Source organism: Citrus sinensis, chromosome 8, assembly GCF_022201045.2.
Source record: "Citrus sinensis cultivar Valencia sweet orange chromosome 8, DVS_A1.0, whole genome shotgun sequence".
NCBI classification, from domain to species: domain Eukaryota; kingdom Viridiplantae; phylum Streptophyta; class Magnoliopsida; order Sapindales; family Rutaceae; genus Citrus; species Citrus sinensis.
The window spans coordinates 28,956,472-28,977,095 of record NC_068563.1 but is presented as its reverse complement, the minus strand read 5'-3'; the positions used below and the strand labels follow the sequence as shown (position 1 = coordinate 28,977,095).

Here is a 20,624-nt window from a genome sequence, read left to right as displayed (position 1 = left end):
GGTGTAAATTATAGTTACATGTAACTTAGCATTTACCAACTAATTAATGTCAAAAAAATTCACAAACCAAAACAAGAACATCTCCAATTCATGCATTATAGGTGCGATTTGTAATCATTTATTGCTAACACTATATGAGTTCTAAAGACAGTCAAAGGGAACAAAATGAAAAGGAAAATGAAGCGAAACAAATAGCTATATAAAGTACTAGGTCTCTAAGGATTTGATATTGTAAAAGAAACATTATTATAAAAATGTAATATTATAAAAGTAAGTAAAAAATAAATAAAAAATAACCGTAGAAGTGTCAATAGTTTAACAACATGCATGTTTGATGTTTCGAAATATTTTTAAAAACACATAAACTAAATGAACATTCATCTTAAAATAAATGGATTAAATAAATTTTTACTCGTCTAACGTGGTGTACCACGTTATCATTTGTGTGGTAAGATAAGGGGGCCTACTAATTTACAATTAATTTAAACTAATTGGGATTCACTACTTTACCTACATTTAGTTCTTGAACTTAATAACTATCTACATATGATTTATCAACTTAATTCAAATTTATTAAATATAAAAAGCTACCCAACTTGTAAAAGTCCACATGAGAATCTTAAATTTGAAGCAAAAGTTCAGAAACTGCAAACGAATTCTTCTTCCGTTCTCTTATTAGGCAACCTTTGCAGCCACTTTCGAGTTTGCAAAAACCACCGTCAACATTAAAACGTAGAAAGGGATATATATAGATATATGTTAGTGATAACCCCTCTTAGAGAGAAAATGAGACAATGAGAAACAATACCCAGCAGGAGTTGATTACTTTTAATTTGGAAGCAGCAGTAGTGTGATAATTAATCACCAGGAGTTACAAAAGCTGACACTAAATTAATATGAAATTAAGTTGGCATGATGCCACAAATTCATCCATTTAAAGTTTTTACGCACGCACTTAGCAAACTTTAGCTTTTCCTTTGCTTAGATAAACTTCCACTTCTTTTCGGGACCTAAATTTGCAGCCATCTGGACTTTCATAGTACTGCATCGATTACAAGTGCATATAATTGGCTAATATGTTAGTTAATCACTACACCATGACCATGAACCATGATTAGTTTTAATTTGCATGGGACTTACACAAGAAACGGAGGAGGATTAATCGATGAACGTAAAAGTGAGCATTTTTATGCATACTTACGGCACTAAGACTGATAACTCATAAAGTCCATGAAAAGCTAAAAATAATTACTCATTTTCTAAGTGACAAAAATAATAGTCTTGATGACTCACACGCCAATCACCATGTCTTGATCTTACCAATATATTATCCCAAGTCTATCATCTGTTGAAGTAAGAGAACAATACATATACTCCGCTAAAAGCATCAGTTACAAAGTAGCTGGACATGGGCCATTACAGATGACCTTTTAATTTATTGGAGTTCAAGAACACTTCAGTGCAGCTCTATGGCAGATTGACATCATAGCTCAAAATTATTCTAATAATTAATGTTATTTTTCTCAGCAGAATTAATTCAAATAAAGAAGTTCTTGTATACTTGTAGCAAATTCATCCAGATATATATATATATATACACACACACTCGTACACACTGTGGGGCGCATATAGATCTACTCAGAAGGGTGAGTAGGCAATTGATATAAGCAATAAATATTACGACACCGTAAATTAATCATAACAGCACAAGCAGAAATAAAAAAGACTGGCACACAAAACCCTACACACACACACACACACACATGTTCAAGTTCATTTGATCTAAATGTTAATTATTAAGAAATTAATTGTGATTCGATTTAAGGGCGCGGCGCACAGTTCAGTTCCTAATTATTTGTTATTACCTTGTCAACGCGGCCTGCACTTGCACCATGCTGACGAATCTTCTTTCTGATATTCCAAGTATTCTTCATGCATGAGGGTTGACCATAATCAGCCAGCTCATCTCCTTGGCCTTCCCTGCGCGGCCCCGCTTTTGTTTCTGATCATCACCTTGTTTGGTGCAGCCCTAAACTTTTGCTCAGCAAACCGACCTCCTTGGCCTGGCCCGCCTGCTGCCTGTTAGCTTTTGTTTCTTTACCACTTCATCAGGATCATTGGCACCGGTTGAGCTCATTGGAGGCGGCCATCTGGCCACGGCAGCTTTCGCTATTACACCACTTGTTGAGGATGATCCTTGCTTTCTACTGATGATGAAATGTCTACAGAACTATTGGTGTGGTTGCCATCAGCTGATGATGAGCTCTCCTACTCGTAATTTATTAGGGTTCAGTACTGCTGCTGGTACTAGTGGCCCTGGTGGTTGGGCCTGTGGAGGCGAAGGTGGCTCAAGTCCCATAGCCCTCCTTAAGGCCACCAGCTTCGGTTCCCATTCAATATCATCACATACCAGGGAGCAAAGCGCAAATAATCTCAGATCACCATTTTTTTCACATACATGGTACAATTATGATACAATATCTGCTGAGCGGGGGCCTCAGAGTTCCGCATATTACCGGAACTCATGCATATTTGAGAGTAGATATTCTTGAGCTTTTATAGGATATTTGTTGATAGACAGATATAATTTATAAAATAACAATAATAATATCAATAATATGCTTCAAAATAATATTATTTTAATTGTATTTGAAAAAAGAAAAAATAAATTCTTTGGTAGTAATTTTAAATCATGAGAACAAACATAAGTATATAGTTATAGTTGGATACGAATCGTTATTATAGTGCGTGATGAGTTTGATCTAAGAATATAATAGATACGAGGATTCATTGAAAGTAGTTAGCGAGATGCTATCATTATTGATTAATTTCTTCTCTCTGGGTAACACGGAAGATTGATAATTAATCCATTGAGTCTTAGAGTCAATAATGGCATCATCGGTAATAATATATTCTCTTTCATTTGTTATCATATTTTACAGCTATTCTATCTAAATGGCAAGATATTGAATAAAATTTTAATATTCTTTTTCATCAATTACCCTATTAAATATATTTATTTACTATTATATAAATTATCCTTTCATTATTTTTATATATCCATTTTCTTTGTTCTATGCGTATTTAACTATTATTTTTTAATTATGAATGATAATTTTAAAAATAATAGACTTTCGGTAAGTGTTTTTTTTATAATAGGTCAATCTCTTTGTATTTATAATTATAACCTTTCTAATAGATTTTGAATATTATTTAATACATTAATTTTTAATTCAAATGATTAAATAATTCTTGGTTGGCTAACATAATTAACGAGGAAAAAATATTTTGTAAAATATTAAAAATAACATTATAAGTATCATATATATTAATGTCCAATAATTTATTTATGACTTGTTATATATGTGCTCAACAAATAAATATTAGTACTATTAATATTTATAAGGTTAAATATGTCAAAATATCATATTTCAGATCTTATATTTACATATTAAAAAAAAAAACTTGTCATTTAAACATGTACATTCATATACCTATTTAGACTTCAACTAAATTCAGACTCATTCTTATTTCAAAAAAAAAAAAAAAACTTCAAGTACTGTTTTTTAATAAAATTTTACAGGTGCTAGTTTCATACTAGTAAACTATCTGATGCCACTTGTCACTTCCTATGTAAAGAGCAATCAAAGAGTCTAACCGCCCAGAATCGACCACACATCATTTTTCAGATTAATCAAATTTACTAGATATACATGAATTAAGTTATAATATATATTGTTTTTCTATAAAAAGAAATTATAAAGAGTGACGATACAGTCATAAATTCTTATATAAATTTATTTTGTATAAACTGATGTGACATCAATTCATTGGTTGAATGAAAATATAAAATAATGAAAATAAATCATGTGAGTTAAGAGATATTTAATTTAACCAATTTTATCATGCCACGTTAATTTGTATAAGATAAGCTTGTACAAGAGTTTGTGGCTATATCATTACTCAATTATAAAATATATCTAACAGCATCCCTGTTTGAACTTTTTTATCACATTATATGTTCAATGATATCAATTTAATTATCTTATTTCTTATCGTAAGAAGATAATGATACGTACGTAGAGGTTGTGCACATTATCAAAATTTTTAATATATTTTTGAGTTTGATTAGTCTTTTTTTAATTAAATAAGATTATTATTCAAACTACAACTCATATTACATGAGATTATAATTGATATTTATTAATCAGACTATTATTGAGACCAACTTACATAAATGTTTATGGAGTTATGCCTAGATTTTTAACATTCACTGATATTCGAGGGATGTCTACTCCACTCACACTTAGGTAAGGGAGAAAACTACATTCACTCAATTATACATTATAATTAAGGAAGGAAATACCCCCACATTACGTTTGTGGGGGTTCAAACTGATGCCCTAATATTGCTAGAATTGTTATTGACTCTTTCTTTCATAAAGCTTTCACCTAAATCTAAATTCAACTATTATTTCAACAAGTGACATTCACCCATTGCTAAAATAATGAATGAGGAACGAGGTAGCATTCACTTATTGGTAGGTGAAATGGACTAATAAATAATTTTTAAAATGATGAAATCTACTATTTAATAAGTGAATAACACCAATTTGTTGGGTTATAATATCTGAGATATTAATTGAGAAGTATAACATTGCTCATATTTCAAGTCTCTTTGGTTAATTAAGAACTCAAATGTACATGTCATCTTAGGCAATGGCTATCTTGAAGCAGGAATCACAGCCACACACGCACAATGATAAATACTAAAAAATATGTTATAACTTTGATTGTGCGGTTATAAATGTGTGTTCTACCTTAGAGCAGTCTTAATTGGACCCGTCCTCTAATGATAACTTCCAGGTAAAAGAAAATATATGAGCACTACTATTACTACAAGAAGATAAAAATATAGGTATTGTTTATTAAATAATAATACTATAATAACCATTCGACCTTTAGTCGAGTGGTCGAGTCACTAAAGTATTGTGGGGGCTTAAATTCCTTCTCAATTAAAGACAATAATTAAGTAAAGATAATTTTTTCTTTTTTGAAATGAGAGTAGTGTAACCGTCCCTCGAATATTAAAGAAGAAATAAAAATGGTGTCTCTCGAATATTGGAGAGGTTAAAAATCTCAGTAATAATAATCTCATATAATTTAAGTTGTAATTTGAGTCATGTGACTTAAAAAAAAAAGTAGCACTATAACATATAAAATAATAGTACTATTTATATTTCCATCATTTCTATTTTCCTACTGTCCAATTAACATTTTCCATTTCAAATTAAATCACCTTAATATGTGTCTTCTAGTCTTCTACAGAAAACTTCCTCATTGTATTATTATGTTTTTCTGGGTTCGAAAAAAGTACAAGTGTCAGTATACTACATCGAGTTATATCGTACACGTAGATTTTCGCCGAATCCAACGGCTATGATCTTTCCAGGTCAAATGAATTATCTTAATAATTCATATTATATTTCCCCACAATAAAAGGCACGGCATTTCAAAGTCATACGAATCGAAATTCAAAAGCTCCCAATTCGGTCCAACCCTATGTCAACCTCTGCGCGAGCTCAAGCATCCCATGACCCGAATCCGAATTTACACAAACCCGAACCAAAAGAATCCGTTAACTTATTCTCAACTGTGAATGTGCCACCCGACCCGCTACTTGACTCCGGATTCTTCATTGACGCCGCTCCCCCCGCCACCTCCGGCAGCAACACCACCACCACAAATGATCAAACTTCAAAGAAACGAGGGACCATCAGAGAGCACAAATCGGAAAATCTGGCCACGACGAACGGCACGGAGTCCGCACTGACTCCGGAAACCGCGTCGACGCGTCGGCTGACGGCGACGGAGGCGTGGTTGCCGCCCGGTTGGGAAATTGAAGATAGGGTTAGGACTTCTGGTGCAACAGCTGGAACGGTGGATAAGGTTGCTTACCTTCTAATCTCGAAACCTCTTTAATCCTCTGTATATTCGTTTATTTTTAAAGAAAAAAAAAAAAGCTTAACCGTGTTTAGATTGTGATAAAGCTTGTATTTTTAAGACCCGACGACTGAAATTTTTTAGTAAGGAATCGAAACTTTTTAAGCTATTTTTTTGAGCTAAAGTGTGGGTTATGGCTTTAGATTCTAAACTAACCATAAAAACCAATTTTTCAAATAGCCGAGCCAAAAATAAAACATAAAAATGATGGAGGTTATTAAGAACTAATGAACTATAATGCTGATCTTATGTTTGGTCAGTTTTTGATGTTTCTGTACTTTTATTGATTCGTGAATGAGGATTTGTAGGTATCTATTCTCTAGCTGCCATATTTGTGAAGTTCCTCAAGTGAATACTAAGCCGGTCCTGGCCGATTTTGTGGCTAATTTCCTGTGTTTAGTCCCTTGCCCTTTATTTTAATGCTGGCTTTAGCTACCTCAGAGGCTTTGATGTAGAATTAGTTTCCTGTTCATTAAGGTTAAAAACAGAGGACTTTTCAGTACTTTTGCGATAGAAAGTTCTCATTCTTGCTACTAAATTTCCGCATAAAGTTAATCTGCAACTTCGTCTATTTAATTTTTCATAATAATTAAAATTGTCATTGGAAAACTGTTGTGTTTTTTTGGATACATTATTTCTTTTAAGGATTAGATTTCTGTTCCATTTTGAATTACAGTTGTTACCTTAGACGCAATTTTTTTCATTGATTGAATTGGTTGTGCTTGGATGCTTATGGTTCACATTGACTTTTTGGCACATAATCAATGTTTATGATACTGGTACAAGGTACAAAGCATTTGTCTCAAGTTTGGGTCCTATTGAAGATGATTATGTCATTGTCTTTATACAGAAAGAACTGATATCAGTTTCTTTCTGAAATGTTGATGAATGAATAATTTTGTCACCTGCATAGGATATGTTGTTACTTGTTACTTCATTACTTGTTTGGATCTCATGAATGCATGTTGTGTTTACTTAATAAAGAGAGAATGATAATGTTTGTCACATAAAGATGTGAAAATATGACAATACATTTTGATAGTGCAATTTCAAGCACAGCTTAATATATGTTTGTCTTGCACAGTACTATTTCCATGTGGCCTCAGGCCGTCGATTCCGGTCAAAGAAAGAGGTGCTTTACTTTTTGGAAACTGGAACTAAGCGAAAAAGGAGGAAAGAGAACTCTAATGCTGATATGGATGTGAGTCAAATGTGATTTTTATTGGCTATGTATGTCCAAGATCTATCCCTTCTTCTGTCTCACTCACCCATTGTCCTTGCACTACAATTCTTTGCAGTCTTCTGGGAGTGCCGCTGGCAGCACTAAGCAGAAGAAGCCTAACATAAAAGCCAAGACTTCTGCTTTGAACTTTGATTATTTTAATTCACCTGAGAATGTTGAATGGGTATTGACAGACCCTTCCGAGGGTTCATGGACTCCTTTCATTGGAAAAGTGGAGGTGCCTGAATCTGTTAGGCAAGATTGGGCTGCTGCATTCACAGACCTAACAACGAGCAATAATGGTAGTAAAATCTGTTGAATGCATTTTCACTGCACTTCTCATTTGCTATTCAGGGAATGATCTCTTAGACCGATAAGCAGTTTTTGCAGAATTATTCTCCAATTTTTAAGCCCTATTGCTTAATAGATTGGTTTTGGGTTTATACCCTCGCATTTGCTCAACCAAGCAGCCAATTAGCAATTTTTGTGCCACAAGTTAAAATGATTGCTGGTTAATGGGTTATCATCACTGTCTTACATTTGTTCATGTATTGTTTTCTATTCATATGTAAGATAGAAATGTACTCCCCGTCAAAGTAACTTCACCTCCAGGCTCCAGCAGAACTCAAAGAGATTTTTTTTTTTCTTTTTGGGTTCCCTTTGAATATGGAGCTAATAGTATTTTGACATGGATTTGGTGTAGGCATTAATTGACTTATTTGTGGAAAAAGCACTTTGCAGCTAGGCTTCAGTGTATATGTTGGAAAATGTTTTTTGAACTGTAGCAAGGCAGCATGAAGATAGAAACAACAGTATTGTAGCATGAACATTGCTGTCGTTTTGTATGCTATAATATTACTGTAGTATGAACAGTATGTATGTTTTGTCTTCATATTTTCTTGCTTGTGTTCAGATAGCAATGCTCGGTGTTCTAGATGTGATGAATACCCCGTAGTTATATTGTATGCAATTTACACTTAACTCAAAACTAGTTAGCCAATTTTAAGAGTTGGGGACTAATTTTAAGTTACGAAGTAACTTGGCATTTGCTAATGGAGTTCTTTTTTAAAAAAAATATTTTTTAGTGTTGTCATTACTTGGACATTGAGTTACAAGTATACAGGAGACCAATTATAATATAGAGACAAGACAATCTAATGAGCAATGCTACTCACATAATTTTAAATGATATTATTACATGACACTACCTGATTAATGTCTAACTTCAATACTCTCAACAATGATTTATATCTAATTATTGTCCAGCATTAATACCATCAACGAGTGATAAATTGTATGGTACGTTTAGTTGCTCAGAAAATAATAAGGGATGTTGCTCAAGGAGTCATTTTAATATTAACCAGGTTAGTTAGGAATTTATTGAAACTCTACATAAAAGACAGTAAAATGTCACATGATAAGTATGTTGCACGGTAATCTGTGCAGCACTTAAATAATTTTTAGCATAAAAATTATAAGCTTATCAAATTTCTCAAGCTAGTTAAATAAGGATGCTTGTGAGAAAATTAGAGAGGAGAGTAATATGGTCAAAGTGAATTTTATTATTCGCAAAAGAGAATATAAGAGAGCTTTATGAGGATGCTTGAGTTGCTTGGTGTGTGATGTGTTGTGTGTGGTGTGGTGTTGAGCCAAATGACAAGTTTCATGCCGGATTATAGAGTGGCTTGCCTAAATCTAGAGAGTTCTACATAACATGCACAACTTGCCCAAAAATCTATTAACTATGCACAAGTGTGGATTTCTCTAGATAATTACAGGTGCTAGTGAGTTGTAAATAATTTTATGATCAGCATAGGCTTGCTCACTTCCGTTTGTGATTTTGAGCTGTTTGCTTACTAAGGGCACCACAGTTCGTTAATTGTATGAGGCGGCCCACTATTGAGCATACCTTGCTTCTTAATGCATCCAGTCTTTGGGTGGAATTTTACCGAACGAACTCATACGGGTCAATTTAATCTCTTTTAGTGACAAATTTGAGCGGCTCGTGACAAGAAGCACAAGAGGGGAAATGAGCCTCTTCTTATTATGTACATGTGTTGCACGTTTGATGTTGAGAGTTTATTAAGTCCCAATAAAAATTTGTATAAATTATTTGTAACGTACAAATAATAAGAATAGTGAAGCACCCATATACTAGCCTTTCTGTCCTTTTGGACACGCTAGGTAGATTCAAATTTTAAAAGTAAAAATAAATAAGGTGCATAAAGTTTGATATAGACGTTGGTGACTTTATTCTTTGTGTAATTTGCACCAACCAAAAAGATGAACTTGTTACGAAATCTAAACACTTTGGGCTACATTAGCTGCAACATCTTCTCTCACTGCATTGTTCTTTTTTTTTTTTTTTAAAGGACTTTTCTTCCCCACTATTTAAATAAATAGTGGGGAAGAAAAAACTTTTCTCACTGCATTTTTTTTAAATAGCTTTCAGATTCTATTGCAAATTTGTAGGTGCATGCTAGGGACGAATCTCTTAATTGGCTTCAAGTGCTGTACTCTTTGTTTAAGACTTAAGGGTTGGTCATTTAAATGCCAAGAGTAATCCAGGTTAAAAATTGTTATAAAGAAACCTAAACGTAGCACTAAGTTGGCGGTAGATTTTCCAAGCAGTAAGTCAATAGATGGTATCGCCACTCATGATCTCTTTACTTATCCGCAATAGACAAGAGGTTCCATCTTCTAGTCATCAGTTTGTGCGCTCCACTTGCGGCGTGTCCCTCCTTTGAAGAATCTAATTTAGCTCAAGAACTACTTGCAGACATAGAAATCTCCGAGGAAGATACCGGCTAACACCTATACGAAACCATTTCTGAAAGCCATATATTTAAAGTGCATTTGACGAGCTTTGGTAGTTTCTTGAACTGTTCTGAATATCAAAGTGGGAAAAAGTAACAAATTGTAAGTTCTAATGACAATGACAAAATGTATGGCATATTTCAAAATGCATACTGTAATACTTGAAGTGTATAAATCAGAGATAGAAAATGTGATTGACTTTTACCATTTTCCAAAAACGAGCTTCAGCATTGACATTAGTGGCTTTACTCCGTCGATTTCAGCAATGAATATATACCGCCTTAGAGAGACAATGAGTCTTGAAATCTTCTATTCTATATTATTTTTGGCTCTATAGAGAATATTATATAAAGAAACCGATGGTTTTAAACCCAACTTCAACATCTGATTCAATAAAACCTCAGCCTCCGGCCATTTCCCATCCTGGCAAAGGACACCAATGGTGGAGCTATAGCTAGCTATATTTGGAACTAGTCCTTTCTCATTCATTTCTCCAAGCAATCTCAGCGCCCTATAGGAGTTACCCTCTTTGCAGTACCCAAAAATCATCATATTATACAGGACATCATTTGGCTCCAATTTTGTCTCCCACATTGAATTAAACAGCTTTGAAGCTTCTTTCATATTGCCTTTCATACACAATCCATGAATTAAAACACCATAGGTGTACACATCAGGACTGAAACCAGACTTCTGCATCAAAGAATACATCTCAAATGCTTTCTCCATGTCATCAGATCGAACAAATGAATCAATTAGTATTGTATAGGTCACTTCAGAAGGAGTTATGCCTCTCTCCTCCATCTCCCTAACTAAATCAGAAGCCATTTTCGAATTTCCTGCCTTGGAAAAAGCTCTAATTAGAACATTGTAAGTCACTACCGATGGAGACTGACCATTCGACTTTAGTTGATTGAATAATCTGAAAGCCTTGTCCGTTTCTCCAGCATCACAGAACCCATCAATTAGCTTGTTGTATGTGATCACATTTGGACTAATACCAGCCATTTTCATTTGATCCAATAATCTCTCAGCCTCCTGGACCCTCATCTCTTTACACAACCCACAAATCAAAGTATTATACGTAACAACATTGCAAGCCACTTCTCTATGACGCATTTCATCGAACAATTTAAACCCTTCATTTACTTTCCCCTCATTACAGTACTCATGAATCAAACAATTGTACGTATACAAGCTAGGTGACACCCCATTGAGCTGCATTTTTTCATAAAATTCAAAACCATCTTTTTTAAGCCCATTTTTGAATAACCCACAAATCAAAACCGTGTAGGTGTGTTGATTAGCGACCAAACCCAGCTCCCCAATTTTACGAAACAACATTTTAGCTCTCTCAATATCACCATTTTTACAACACCCATCAATCAAACTAGTGTATATAACAACATTAGGAGAGAACCCCATCTCCTCCAATTGATTCAAAACCTCAAAAGCTTTGTTCAAATCACCAGCCTCACAGCAACCCTTAATCAGAATCCCAAAACTATAAACATCCAATTCAACTTTAGACCTTTTCTCACTAAAAAACAACCAACCCTTGTGGAAAGAGCAAGATTTAATAACAAAGATTAACAAACTGTTAAAAGTGTTTGATCTGGGTCTAACACCCGAATCAAGCATTTGATGGAAATAAAACAGGGCTTGGTCTGATAACCGAGATTTTAAGTGGGCATCGATGATAGATTCATAAAGACGGGATTTTGTTACTGGGTTTGAGCTTGATGGGAACAATTGTGTTAAGTGGCAGAGGAGAGAACGGGGAGTGAATGATGAAGAGGTAATGCGGCCGGAGATTATTTTTAAAATGAGGGTTTGTGCAGCGGCGTGGGAATGGGAGCTCATTTTTGAGAGTAGGAGGCGGAGGATAATTGAGATCGACTGTGGGGTGTGCTGGAGGCCTTGCCGACTCGCCCAGTTGAAGAGTGAGAAGGCTTTGAGTGGTGGGAGTTTCGCCATTCTTGATATTAGATTAAGAGTGAGAGCTTGACCTTCACCTTGCTTCCTCTGTGCCATTCTGACTGTTGATTGCTTGCTACTCGTGGTTTGCATGTAGGCATTTATACCTTTTTATTTCCTACCGTGCACCTCTTCGTTTGATGCGTAAGTAGTTCGAAGCCATTGCGTGAGTCCCCCATATAGAACTGGTGCTCTATTTACTTAGCAAACTAATTAAATTTGTAATTAATGGTTCAGATTTGCAAGAGCTCATTGTATCAAAAAATCAACTCTAAAAAAATTTAGTGTAGTGTGAAGTAAGGTTCAAACTTCGCTAATGGTGCATTAGTTGAGTTGTCGAACTCTTCTCTCCTTAATCTTAAGGTAGATGACTGGAGTTTTTTTTTTTTTTTTTTGTTTTTTTTATGATGATGGGAGTTTATTATTAATTATTATTCATCAAGGCTTTAACGAGTTTCAACCGTTAACATAATAGAAGTAGTCTTGGACCTTGATTGGACCTTGATTGTGAGTTCCCAAACTAAGAGAAAGTCTAGAGTTGTTCATCTCATGAATATACCGAGGCTCTTTAAACAAAAGTTCGACAAGTATATATATATACGACAGAGAAAATATATTAACATCTTAACCTATTTCTGTTTTGAGTGGACGGTTCTATCATTTTAAATCCAACATCTTTCAAATTTTGGTTGGAAGTCAAGTGTAACAATTTTCTCTCAAATAATTAATATCATGCCTTTTCGATATAAAAGTAAGTGATTGAAATTTAACTAGGAATAATATTACACTTGCAGTGCAAAATTTATATTTCAATTGATGGGACATACTGATAGCCATTTCATCTAATTCATTGTGTGATGATGAGATGATTAGATATTGATTAACTTTTAAGACATAAAATTGAAAGTAGACTAAATGGCTCCACATATTAAATTATCAAATAGGTGAAAATCACCTTTTAATTCAAAGAAGAATCTAGTGTAGTGTTCGCAACAACAACGCACACTACCACCAACACAACACGACCCAAATGAAAAAAAAAATCAAAATAAAAAAATCACAAGAAGAAAAATTTAGAAAAACCATATAGAACCACCAAAACAAAGCGATTTCCCTAAAAGCCTACTTAATGAATCCCTTTCATATGCATGTATGTGTGTGTGTGTGTGTGTGTGGCTAAAATTTTGCATGAAATAATCTTCAATTAGTAAGCATTTATTTTTTTGAAGGGACTAGTTTGACGCGATTAATAAATTCCAACAACTTTCCATTCAATTCCCTCTCTCCACGTATTCGTTGCTTTTATTAAACATCGGCCTGGCCCAACATCAGCGGCAGCCCTTCTAAATATTCCAACATCACCCAATAACCCACTTTCGCACGTCTGAAGCTCCACCATCATCACGGCGCGTCGCATAACCTGATACAATCATTCAATCAAAGAATCTCCAATGGCCCCCACTACCGTCCAACAAAAGCGCGTACCCACCACTCTCTCACACAAAAACATAAAACGGACACAAAGCTCCCCCTTTCACCGTCTCCTTCGCTTCTCAAATCATGGCTGCTACTGTTACTAAACTCTCTCAATTCCTCCTCTTCCTCTTCCTCTCCCTGTCTTGCAACGCCATCACCCCCTCCGCCGCTGACTCCATCGGAGTCAACTACGGCGCCATCGCCAACAACCTCCCGCCACCTCAGCAAGTAGCCAATTTCCTCAAAACCCAAACCACCATAGACCGCGTCAAGCTCTTCGACGCCAACCCCGAATTCCTCCGCGCCTTCGCCCACACAAACATCCCCGTCACCGTCACAGTCGGCAACGGCGACATACCTGCCCTCGCAAAACTCCCCGCCGCCCAGTCCTGGGTCGCTAACAACATCCTGCCGCATCACCCCCAGACCATCTTCAGATACATCGTCCTCGGCAACGAAATCTTGGCCACGTCGGATAAAGTCCTCATCGCTTCTCTCCTGCCCGCCATGAGAACTCTTAAATCAGCTCTCGATGCTGCCAATCTGAGCAGCGTCCAGGTGTCGACACCTCATTCCCTGGGGATTTTATCAACCTCTGAGCCGCCGAGTACCGGAAGGTTCCGTAAAGGTTACGATAGGCTTATCTTTGCTAGGATTCTCGAGTTCCACAGACAGACTAAATCCCCGTTTATGGTTAACCCCTACCCGTATTTTGGGTTCAAGCCTCAGACGCTCAACTACGCCTTGTTTAAACCAAACGCCGGCGTTTTTGATCCTGCCACGGGGAAGAATTACACCAACATGTTTGACGCCCAGCTTGATGCGGTATACTCGGCTATGAAGAAAGTTGGGTACGAAGACGTCGACATTGTGGTTGGGGAAACTGGGTGGCCGTCGGCGGGCGACCCGAACCAGCCGGAGTCGAACTTGGCCAATGCGCTGTCGTATAATGGGAATCTCGTGAAGCACGTGAACTCTGGAAAAGGAACGCCTCTGATGCCTAACAGGACTTTTGAGGTGTACATTTTCGCCTTATTCAACGAGAATCTGAAACCATCCATATCGGAGCAGAATTTCGGGTTGTTTAAACCCGATTTTACGCCGGTTTATGATGTGGGCATTTTGCGTAATAAACAGGTATAAATCCTTCTTCTGCAGCTTTCTTTCGTAAAATATTATTGAGGGTAGTTTTGTAAATTATGCGTATCTCAGAGATTTACAGATGAGTCTTGAAAAGTAGCTTGAGTGTGTGAATGGGGTTTTCACCGGAGTCGGTTCTTTACTTCTTTTCGTTGACTGTGCTGGTCTTTATCTTTAACCAATAGTGGATTGCCACGTAATTTGAATGTACTGTCGTCCCATTTGTCTTTTATCCGTTAATTTTACCCGGTCATGTATGCATCGTCATTCTGACACCCCGGCAGGCAGCCTTTTCTTTACTTTGAATTGAAAATGTTGTATATGCTTTTGTGGACGACAGATCGTACAAGCATTAGCTGTCCGCTGCCACGTTCCACTCACGGATTTTTTTTTTTTTATTTGTTCCTTTTACGTCTTTGATGTAAAGTTTTCAAGGGCTATATTCGTCACAAAAATTATAAAAATTCCCGCGTCTTCTCAGTGTCAAAAGAGTGCAAGCAAAAAACAACACGTAATCTTGGTTCTAAGAAAGTCGAATCAATTTGAACAGTTGATTTTGATCTTTTATTCAAGGCACAGGGTCCCGCGAAAGCACCAGGTGGAAGACCTCCCACCGAAGCTCCAGTTGCAAAACCGCCATCAGGCGCGGTCACGGGCAGGAAATGGTGCGTGCCAAAATCAGACGCCTCGGATGCAGCGCTGCAGGCAAACATAGACTACGTGTGCGGCACTGGCGTGGATTGCAAGCCTATACAAGCCGGTGGGCCCTGCTTCAATCCGAACAATGTGCGGTCACACGCAGCATACGCCATGAACGCCTTCTATCAGGCCAACGGGCTTCATGACTATGCTTGTGATTTCAACAAAACAGGAGTCCTCACTTCAGCCGACCCAAGTACACAACTTCTATGTGCATTCCTTAATTAATTAATAAAATTTATTAATTTATTTGGTAAATAAAGCTAAAAGTGGGGTTGCTTTGCTTCTTCGGTGGTGGGCAGGTTACGAGGCATGTGATTATACCCATGTGGAAGGAAAAGCTCTAAAATTGGAAAAGTCGGTGGCGGGAATCTCAACGGGATTGTGCACCGTTATAGAGATTATTGTCGTAGCTTTTATTCAACTTCTTTTTCTAATTTAAAACCTGTAAGAGGATCGTTATGTACAGGCATAGCTTCCGCCATTGGGTTTAAAATTGGGCCTTGATGTTGTCTTTGCCTGATGGTTTTTTATTTTTTCTTTTGGTAGGCATGGTGTAGTGCTTAATTGTACCTTGTATTATTTTTTACTTCATGTGTATTCTATTATTTGGGCTTGGCTGCCTCATACGGTTTGGATCAGAACCGAACCGAAGCTGAACGGTTTAGAATTTCAAAACCGAACCGAGCTGGGCTCATTAAACCTTAACTGTCGTGATGACGTATAAATTATGCGGACGTATTCTTGATACAGCAAACAAAAACGTAATATGATTATATTTTTATTTATTTTAATTTTCAGCATGCAAAAATGCAGCAAACAAGAATATTAAAAAAAGAAAAAAACTTACATCACTGGAAAAAATGGGATATATACTTCTTGAAACTATACCAGCTGCTCTAGCTCTTACAACGGATTTTTGGGGACTCTAATTCGATGTGTACGACTATGCACATACCCTGGTATGTAACATGAAAAATATTGAAGAGATCAAAGTGTGGACAGAAACAATGTAAAATCAATGTCGATTTATCTTATTCTACAATTAAGTGCATAAATTGGCACTGATTTTATCATGTTTTGCTCTTGTAATATTGTATGGTGACGTGATGACATTAGTGTTAGCACCACATAAGACGATGAGACATTCTCTATAAACAGATTAAAATCAACGCAATTTACATTAAAACAAATGGAGAGATAATTATTTGTGTACTCTCCGGATCCAAAATCATTAAAAGGAGGAGGAGCACTGAGATGAGGGGGAGCGGACATGGTTTTGAGAGAACCCTAATTGAGACTAGGGAAATTAAAGCTTTCCAAAGGTATTACTCATAATGGGTGTAGGTGTAAATTTTGTCCAACCTTACTAGGTTGTGATTCCAACCTTTTTAAGATTGGGGTTCCTTTTTGTTGGACCCGACAATAATGAATTTACTAATCTTAATGAGCTTTTGAATCTCCTCCTCATAACCCACTTTTTTAGGAGATGAGAATGCCCTTGTCTAATAATACTGTGCAAAAACAAGAAAATGATTAGAAGGTCGGCTTTACCTGCGTAAACTCTTTGATAGTCAAGTTAATCGTTGGATTTTTGGAAATACAAATTTAGAAAGAGAAAGTCAGTATTTCCCCTCTTGAGTCCATTTTTTTCTTATCTGTTGGTGAGAATTGAGGGGATATTTATAAGCGAAATTGATTTAACTTGAGTCTTAGTAACTTTGATGGCAAGTGTTGTTGTTCTCGTGACATCTAGCTGTACTTATCTTCTTGTACCCATGTTAATTGACAAATGGATATGCTAGCTTGTCTGTGGATTAAAGGAATAAGCGTTTTTACCTTAAGATGTTTTTCCTAAGACTCTAAGATCATAGGCACCTTAGAATCTATGAGATTTATCTTAGGTGATTTGTCTTAGGATCCTAGGTCTTGGAACCTTTTGGGGTTTGGAGCCTTTCCTCGTAGGAAGCTTATTCTAAGTTGTTTGTCTTAGAATAAGATCCTAAGACCTTAGAATCTTTTGAGTCTTGGAGCCTTATCATCTGAAAGATTTATGTTATGTAGGTTGTCTTAGGATAGGATCCTAGGACCTTAGAATCTTCTAGACGTTAGAGTCTTGTCACATAGAAGATTTATCCTAAGTGGTTTGTCTTATGATAGGACCCTCAGACCTTGAAACTTTTTAGGCTTTGAAATCTTTTAGGTTTTGAAACTTTACTAATTAGGAAGTTTATTCTACGTGGTTTGTCCATCTATTCATGGGCTTTATAAGGACTAAATTTACTTGGGTCCTAACTAGCCCATTCTATTTCTGGTTTAACAATGAGAATCAAAATTCTAAAAGATTCAATTGATACTTATGTTAAAACTTTTTTGTTTTTTAACTGGGACAAACACCTAATTCATAAGTAAGAAAAATAAATTTAGAAACTAACAAAGCATGTTAACTATATTTAAGTATGCTATGTATTTATGGAATTGGTATTTTATATAGTAGAGTCTAAATATTTGAATAAATTGAACTGGAAATTAACGATTTGTAACTTTTCTCGTTTGTTGGAAATTAGATTCTGAAGGATTTATGTCATTTCACTGTGACAATGCTACCGAATTTTCTTCTTTAATATCGACAAGTATGTAAACCGCATGTAAGGGGAAAGTGAAAATGCTGCTACAAGTAGGCTAGGTGTACTGGTAGCAAAATTTCATTAACTGTCAACGCAGGTCCAAAATCGCTTGGAATAAAGATCTTTAATCGCCTCTTAGAAACTAGGTGTAATTTAGCATACAGTAATAAGTTGAAATTATCTATTTGGTAAAAGATATTCTTGTCCACTGTAGGCTTGAACGGGTATGGGTTGGGAATTCCTCATAATTGGATAGCTATTGTGTTCAATTTTAATCAATGCATTACAAAAGATCTAGGTTGAGAATAAAATTCTCCACTTTATTATTTCTTTGTCCATCATTTACTCCTTACAACTGACCTTTAATTTAAACATTATTTTATTATTATTTGTTCCTAGTTAGGATAAGGTTTTAAATAATATAGTAGTCCATTGAATGATTAAAATCTCAAAGTAAATGTTTAGTATAACATCGTATTAGACGGTTGTTCCGATTATTAAGCTACTAAGTGCTAATCTTTTATGTTTTATGGTTTTAATTTTTTTCTTTAATATTTATTTCATTTAGTTGTTAATTTTAACTTTTAATTTAAAAAAAAAGTCAATAGTCAAATAGGTTCACTAAGCAGATATGGGTATCAATGTTTTATACCCATACTAGCCCGCCCAATCAACAGGTATAAAAAATTATATCCAGACCTAATCTTTTTTTATAAAGCGAGAGTAAAATTAGACCCGTCGCCTGATCCTAACATAATAGGTGCCGTGCTTGTGGCAATTTTTAACCATCGCTAAGTGATATGGAGGTCTATGTCAACAGAATAAATTGCCCCTATTTACTTCTCCTAATTAATATTCGTATGACATTACAAGGGAAATATTCATTTGATATCTATCCTTGCGAAAAAATTATATTTAATAACACAAATTCTCTTATAAACAATGAACACTTAAAATTCAGAGTGATATTAGAGAAAAACAACTGAAAATTAGATAATCATCACAAACAAAAGACTTATAATGGATTCGGAAAGTGAAAAACAAAACGTGGAGTAATTATTAGACAATTAGTCGGGACTCCAATCATCAGCAGTAGTAAAAGAAGGCCAAGCGATACGCCGTACACGACCACGACAAAGCGGGCAAGTAGAATGATCGTCCAGCCAGTCATCCATGCAAGTTTGATGGAAAATATGATTGCACTTTGAACGAACCTTACACTCATCACCGTCCCTAAACTCCTCCAAGCATATAACACAAGTACTCGTCTTATTGACGGCATCATCATTTTGATGGCTTTTATTGTTAATAATATCTCGTTTGAAAGCTGTCCATGAGACTTTCTTGAACTTGGAAGCCCTCGGATCCTCCTTCACTTTGTACTCCGTACTATTAATGATCACCCGCTGCTGCTGCTGCTGCTGTGAGGATAATCCCTGTTCGATATCTTGATTCTGCGTTTGAATTCGACTGCTATAGAGTTGCGTGAATAAATAGTAGGATATATAGAATAAGAAGAGAATTAAACAAACCACGGATGATATGACCAAGGGTGTGGTTAAAACTAACAATCTTAAGCCTTCATCGTTGGGACAAGTAGAGGGTGTTGCGGCAAAGGGCATGGCTTCTAGCTTCACAGTTAAGAAAAAGTAACAAATTTGAGTGAATGGGACAGTTGAGTAATATTTCTGATTAATTAGTATCTTATTTATAATATTGTAAGTGACAACAATCCTACTCCGGATTAGGAATTGGAAATCATTGTAACCATAGTTCAGGAAACTTTATATATTCCGATCAGGTATTGGAATTGTTTGATCACAACAAAATTTTTAAAAAATATATACGGTAACTTGTTATTACAAATGGGGGATTCAAGGAGGGATAGCCCAACCAAATAATAAAATAAAATGAAATGAAATGAAATTTTAAAAAGAGAAAATAAAAAAATAAAAAAAGTTTTTTTAAAAAAGGCGCGCACCTAGTAATTTGTCATAATTTTTTTTCTTCAATTTTATCATCTTTTCAATAACAAAATTTTTTTCTCGGAAGAACTTGTTTTTCTATAAATTACTGGTACTTAAAATACCATGAGGCCATCTTACGCGGTAAATAAAGCCACTGTTCCTATAAAAAATAAAAAACCGTTGTTAGAAAGATAAGTGCACATTGTTGGAAAGGCAAATATGATATTTTGAGAGTGGGGCTATTTCAACTATTAATTTCCTTTCAACATCCATTTTTTAGAATAAAATAATTATCAAATTGCAACTTATTATTTTAATTCATAGTTTATTAATTTTTTAGCAATTTTGTTTATTAAATTTCAATATTCACTTCATATATAACAATAAATGTTTGATGAGGGAAGGAGATGTAGGGAGAGAGGATAACGTAAGATAAGTAATTGATTAAATTATATTTTCACAATAAAAATTTAGTTTAAAAAAATTAATGGGTTTAAATAGACCAACCCCTCCAATAATTAAATTTATATGTAAAAGTATCGCATTTATCTTTTACCAGTATATTTTTTTATTACTATTTTAACACTCTTGATGAAATGAGCTATTAATTAAAAATTTAAAACTTTACCATAACCCAAGTGATAAAAATAAATTTTAGAAAGGCTGAAATAGCTAATCTCCGGAATTAGAAAATTTG

General features: G+C 35.3%; 3 protein-coding genes across 4 annotated transcripts; 2 read left to right on the top strand and 1 right to left on the bottom strand.

The window, feature by feature from the left end:
- The first annotated feature begins 5,505 nt into the window (after nucleotides 1–5,505).
- On the top strand, nucleotides 5,506–8,121 carry LOC102619833 (methyl-CpG-binding domain-containing protein 5). The gene is made up of 3 exons (XM_006488270.4): nucleotides 5,506–5,948; nucleotides 7,087–7,203; nucleotides 7,301–8,121. Exons 1-3 carry the CDS (start codon nucleotides 5,562–5,564, stop codon nucleotides 7,541–7,543), a joined length of 747 nt encoding a protein of 248 aa, XP_006488333.1. The 5' UTR covers nucleotides 5,506–5,561; the 3' UTR covers nucleotides 7,544–8,121.
- A 1,514-nt stretch (nucleotides 8,122–9,635) lies between these two features.
- Nucleotides 9,636–12,434, bottom strand: LOC102619343 (pentatricopeptide repeat-containing protein At4g11690). The gene is made up of 2 exons (XM_006488268.3): nucleotides 10,247–12,434; nucleotides 9,636–10,111 (listed from the first exon to the last, which is right to left on the bottom strand). Exon 1 carries the CDS (start codon nucleotides 12,109–12,111, stop codon nucleotides 10,351–10,353), a length of 1,761 nt encoding a protein of 586 aa, XP_006488331.1. The 5' UTR covers nucleotides 12,112–12,434; the 3' UTR covers nucleotides 9,636–10,111; nucleotides 10,247–10,350.
- A 926-nt stretch (nucleotides 12,435–13,360) lies between these two features.
- Nucleotides 13,361–15,960, top strand: LOC102618856 (glucan endo-1,3-beta-glucosidase). 2 transcript variants are annotated; one of them, XM_006488267.4, is made up of 3 exons: nucleotides 13,361–14,631; nucleotides 15,214–15,529; nucleotides 15,636–15,960. In XM_006488267.4, exons 1-3 carry the CDS (start codon nucleotides 13,579–13,581, stop codon nucleotides 15,773–15,775), a joined length of 1,509 nt encoding a protein of 502 aa, XP_006488330.1. In that variant the 5' UTR covers nucleotides 13,361–13,578; the 3' UTR covers nucleotides 15,776–15,960. The 2 variants fall into 2 exon arrangements, with proteins under 2 accessions (XP_006488330.1, XP_006488329.1); XM_006488266.4 differs by having other exon boundaries at nucleotides 13,368–14,631; nucleotides 15,208–15,529.
- Nucleotides 15,961–20,624: the final 4,664 nt, after the last annotated feature.

What these genes read in the sequence shown, in the direction of transcription:
- LOC102619833 (XM_006488270.4), top strand. Translation starts at nt 5,562, where the DNA reads ATGTCAACCTCTGCGCGAGCTCAAGCATCCCATGACCCGAATCCGAAT. An exon ending in CAGCTGGAACGGTGGATAAG is followed by an intron (nt 5,949 to 7,086) that starts GTTGCTTACCTT and finishes TGTCTTGCACAG; the next exon opens with TACTATTTCCATGTGGCCTC. An exon ending in ACTCTAATGCTGATATGGAT is followed by an intron (nt 7,204 to 7,300) that starts GTGAGTCAAATG and finishes AATTCTTTGCAG; the next exon opens with TCTTCTGGGAGTGCCGCTGG.
- LOC102619343 (XM_006488268.3), bottom strand. Translation starts at nt 12,111, where the DNA reads ATGCAAACCACGAGTAGCAAGCAATCAACAGTCAGAATGGCACAGAGG.
- LOC102618856 (XM_006488266.4), top strand. Translation starts at nt 13,579, where the DNA reads ATGGCTGCTACTGTTACTAAACTCTCTCAATTCCTCCTCTTCCTCTTC. An exon ending in GCATTTTGCGTAATAAACAG is followed by an intron (nt 14,632 to 15,207) that starts GTATAAATCCTT and finishes CTTTTATTCAAG; the next exon opens with GCACAGGGTCCCGCGAAAGC. An exon ending in CCTCACTTCAGCCGACCCAA is followed by an intron (nt 15,530 to 15,635) that starts GTACACAACTTC and finishes GGTGGTGGGCAG; the next exon opens with GTTACGAGGCATGTGATTAT.